This window comes from Papaver somniferum, chromosome 10, assembly GCF_003573695.1.
Source record: "Papaver somniferum cultivar HN1 chromosome 10, ASM357369v1, whole genome shotgun sequence".
Taxonomy (NCBI): domain Eukaryota; kingdom Viridiplantae; phylum Streptophyta; class Magnoliopsida; order Ranunculales; family Papaveraceae; genus Papaver; species Papaver somniferum.
This window is the reverse complement of record NC_039367.1, coordinates 158,188,809-158,192,623: the sequence shown is the minus strand read 5'-3', so window position 1 is coordinate 158,192,623 and position 3,815 is coordinate 158,188,809. Positions and strand designations below refer to the sequence as shown.

Genomic DNA, 3,815 nt, shown 5'->3' with positions numbered 1-3,815 from the left:
GTATGTGGATGGGAAATAGGAAAAGTATGGATAGGAAATAGGGAAAACCTTTTTTTAAAGCATATCTGTATCACCCTCTTATAAATGATGTCTGGAAGTTTATCTCTAGTTAATGAAAATCTTTTTCTTGTACCATCATATGATTTCCTCTTTGGTATCAAAATGTAAATGTGTGTAAAATGAGTTGGATAATGTATTACTATTTACCTCATTTCATACAGAGCAGTTGGGACATTTTATCTAGAGTAGTTGGCATTCAGTACACCAATCACAGCGACTTGAAGATTGATAGCTTCTAGTTTGTCTATTACTGCACCCCCATTACAAATGGACCCTTTCTTAGCTGCCAATAATTTATTTATCATGTGCTTGCTTCCAAAATAAATGGATAAATACCCACGTCTTGGTTTCTCGTTTCACCACAAAAATTTCAAGATCCACAAATGGCCATGAATACTGTCCCGTGGTTGATCGGATTGTGTTGTTCAGTTATCCTTAGTAATGGAGTTCAAGCTTCTCATCGTTTATACAGAAACTTTCAATCTCTTCAATCTAATGGTACCCCCATATATCAGCCTTACAGAACTGGTTATCATTTCCAACCTGCTAAAAATTGGATGAACGGTAATTGTCTTAACCTTTCTACTTATCTCTGATAACTATGCTTCTATGTTTTCGTGGTCTTGTCGCCGAATTCATATGGGGATAAACTGGTTTTTTTGAATTATAGGATAAATGACATGTCTTTTATGACAAAGCATTTTTTCCTTTTTTGGAATTATACTATTCGATTATGTGTCATAATACGTGCAATATTGTTGAGAAAATTACTAAAGTTCAACAGATTGGTTCGATGATGTTCATAATTCCTAGAGAGCCGATTGTTGAACTGCTGAATCTTTAATAATGTTTCAATAATACAATGCAACATCTAACAAAATTTAGGCTATTTCTTTTTCATTTTTAAAAATTTTATTTGTTCATTTCTAACTTCTTTGTGTTTGGTTTCCATGTCGCAACTATGAATTGACAAATATGGCTCTGGTTGAAATCACAGATCCTAATGGTTAGTATTCTCTTTTCAATCTGATATTCCTGGTTTGATTTCATGGTTGAAGTTTGGTGTTAATGTCTGAAGTCAACTTGCATAAAAAAATAGTATATAACTATATAATTAATTTTTGATGCAGCGCCTATGATTTACAATGGAATATACCATCTATTCTACCAATGGAGCACTTCTGGAGCAGTTTGGGGTGACATAGTGTGGGCTCATGCAACATCTACCGATCTCGTTAACTGGAATCACCATAAAATCGCGATGGTCCCATCGGAACCATTTGATATCGAAGGTGTTTGGTCAGGATCGGCAACATTTATACAAGGAAAGCCGATTATTCAATACACCGGAATTATTAAGTCGAATCAATGGAACTACCAAGTTCAGGACATGGCAGTGCCGAAGGACTTATCTGATCCTTACCTCGTAGAGTGGAATAAACCAATTGAATACAATCCAGTAATTAAACCCACTGACGGTATCAATGCTAGTGCATTCAGAGATCCGACAACTGGTTGGAAGGGTCCTGACGGAATCTGGAGAACGACAATAGGAAGCAAAGTAGGCAACAATGGAGTATCATTTTTATTTCGAAGTAATGATTTTATTCATTGGAACAAAGCAAAAGAACCTCTTCATTGGGCGAAGGATACAGGAATGTGGGAATGCCCAGATTTCTTTCCAGTAGCTGTCGATGGAAAAGAGGGTCTGGATACTTCAGTTCTCGGTCATAGTGTTAAACATGTCTTTAAGGTGAGCTTGGATGATACCAAGCATGACTACTATACTATTGGAACTTACAACCCCAAAACGGATAGGTATACTCCTGACGAAGGATCCATCGATAATGATTCTGGTTTGAGGTTTGATTACGGAAAGTTTTACGCTTCGAAAACATTCTTTGATCATGAAAAGAAAAGGAGAGTACTGTGGGGTTGGGCAAACGAATCTAGTAGTGTAGCTGATGATGTCAAGAAAGGTTGGGCGGGATTGCAGGTACAGTAAATTATGCAATTCAATCTTTTACCGAATCACCTTGCAGGAAACATTAAAATCTTTTACCCAATCAAAATATTATCTGTGCACTGAACTATGCAATTCAATTTGTTTTCTTTTGCAGGCAGTTCCTCGAACAGTATGGCTTGAGGAAAATGGTAAGCAATTGAAACAATGGCCTGTTGAAGAAATAGAGCAACTCCGCACCAAACGAGTTTCTTTACGAAGTCAAGTTCTTAAAGGGGGTTCAGTATTAGAAGTTCTTGGTCTAACAGCTTCACAGGCAGATGTAGATGTTAAATTTAAACTGCCGAAGCTGAAAGATGCAGAAATCATGGACCCTAGTTGGGTTAACCCACAACTGCTTTGTAGTTCAAAGCCAGCATCAGTGCAAGGGAAATCAGGACCATTTGGCTTGCTGGCTTTGGCTTCTAAGAACTTAGAAGAACAGACAGCTATTTTCTTCAGAGTATTTAACCATCAAAACAAATATGTTGTGCTCATGTGTAGTGATCAGAGCAGGTCAGTTTCGTTTCACATTTCAATGTGCATTTCAGATCAACTTTAAAATATTGCTTCATGATCTAAACCTTTCGTATATATAACAGGTCATCTTTGGAAGAAAGTAACGACAAAACCACATATGGAGCTTTTATTCATGTTGATCCTCATCATGATCAGACGCTATCTCTAAGGAGCTTGGTATGTTCAATCTTATTAGCCCTCTTTTCCCAAACCCCAATTTTGTTATGTATGTGACCATGTAATGTAAGAACTAAGAAGTGGGATGTTAATAAATTTGTCCCCGTAATTTACACATGATTTTAGCAACAGGCTAACAATTTTGTGTATATGTTCAATATTTGATTTATTTGTATTTTGGCAGATTGATCATTCAGTAGTGGAGAGTTATGGTGTTGACGGCAAAGCTGTTATATTAGCTAGAGTATATCCAACACTAGCTACTGACAAAGAAGCTCACCTTTACGTATTCAACAACGGAACTGAAAATGTAAAGATGTCTAGTCTCAAGGCATGGAGTATGAAGAAAGCTGAAATCAAGTATCTAAAAGATTTGAAACATTCAGACAGCTAATTTCTGAAGATATTGGAGCAGATTTTCGCACATTTACAGAGCGAGGAATGTATTTGAAGATGTGTTGGTTAAGTATATATGGGGATATTATTACCGAGACTCATTGGCGGTGTTCTCCAGCTTCTATTATTCATGCTGTAATGAGTGAGAAAATGATATTTTTCCGACTTATTGTTTTGTTAACAGCCTGGAGGTTTGGTTTTATGTCTCCCTCCTTTCTGTTTTTGATTTTCATTTATAGATAAAACTACCCTGTCTCGGGTTTGTCTAACAAATAGACCAAGGCCGATCCTGCATATTTGGGTTCCCCAAACCGGCCATAGCAATTGCATGATTTATAGTAAGCAAACACGTGCCCAGAGCAGTTTTTTTTTTTGGTCAGTTTCTTGATTAACCTCAATATTAGTGGAGCAGTTTAAAGGGATGAGTTCCTACATAGACGCTTATTCAAGCAATATGATCTTCCATGAAGTAAGTACAAATACCATCAACACTTCTTTGGCTATATTCTCAACTTCTGGAATAGATTTGCCGATAAACCTTGCTTCTTCACATCACTCAATCATTTAAGCAAGACCCACTAAAGGAAATTTGTATGGGGCTTGGGCCGCTTGGAAAAAACCAGACTTGGCAAATGGGTTTCTTGGATATGTTTTGTGGAAG

At 36.9% G+C, this 3,815-nt stretch overlaps 1 protein-coding gene across 1 annotated transcript; it reads left to right on the top strand.

Annotated features, from left to right (window-relative positions):
• Positions 1-378: 378 nt before the first annotated feature.
• On the top strand, positions 379-3,427 carry LOC113318421 (beta-fructofuranosidase, insoluble isoenzyme CWINV1-like). The gene is made up of 6 exons (XM_026566590.1): positions 379-624; positions 1,058-1,066; positions 1,191-2,056; positions 2,181-2,578; positions 2,665-2,758; positions 2,943-3,427. The coding sequence occupies exons 1-6, from the start codon at positions 444-446 to the stop codon at positions 3,150-3,152; spliced, it is 1,758 nt and encodes a 585-aa protein (XP_026422375.1). The 5' UTR covers positions 379-443; the 3' UTR covers positions 3,153-3,427.
• The last annotated feature ends 388 nt before the right edge of the window (positions 3,428-3,815 follow it).

Excerpts from the sequence above, each read along its gene's own strand:
- LOC113318421 (XM_026566590.1), top strand. The coding sequence starts at position 444 with ATGGCCATGAATACTGTCCCGTGGTTGATCGGATTGTGTTGTTCAGTT. Across the intron at positions 2,057-2,180 it reads AAGGTTGGGCGGGATTGCAG|GCAGTTCCTCGAACAGTATG; the intron begins GTACAGTAAATT and ends TTTCTTTTGCAG. Across the intron at positions 2,759-2,942 it reads CGCTATCTCTAAGGAGCTTG|ATTGATCATTCAGTAGTGGA; the intron begins GTATGTTCAATC and ends GTATTTTGGCAG.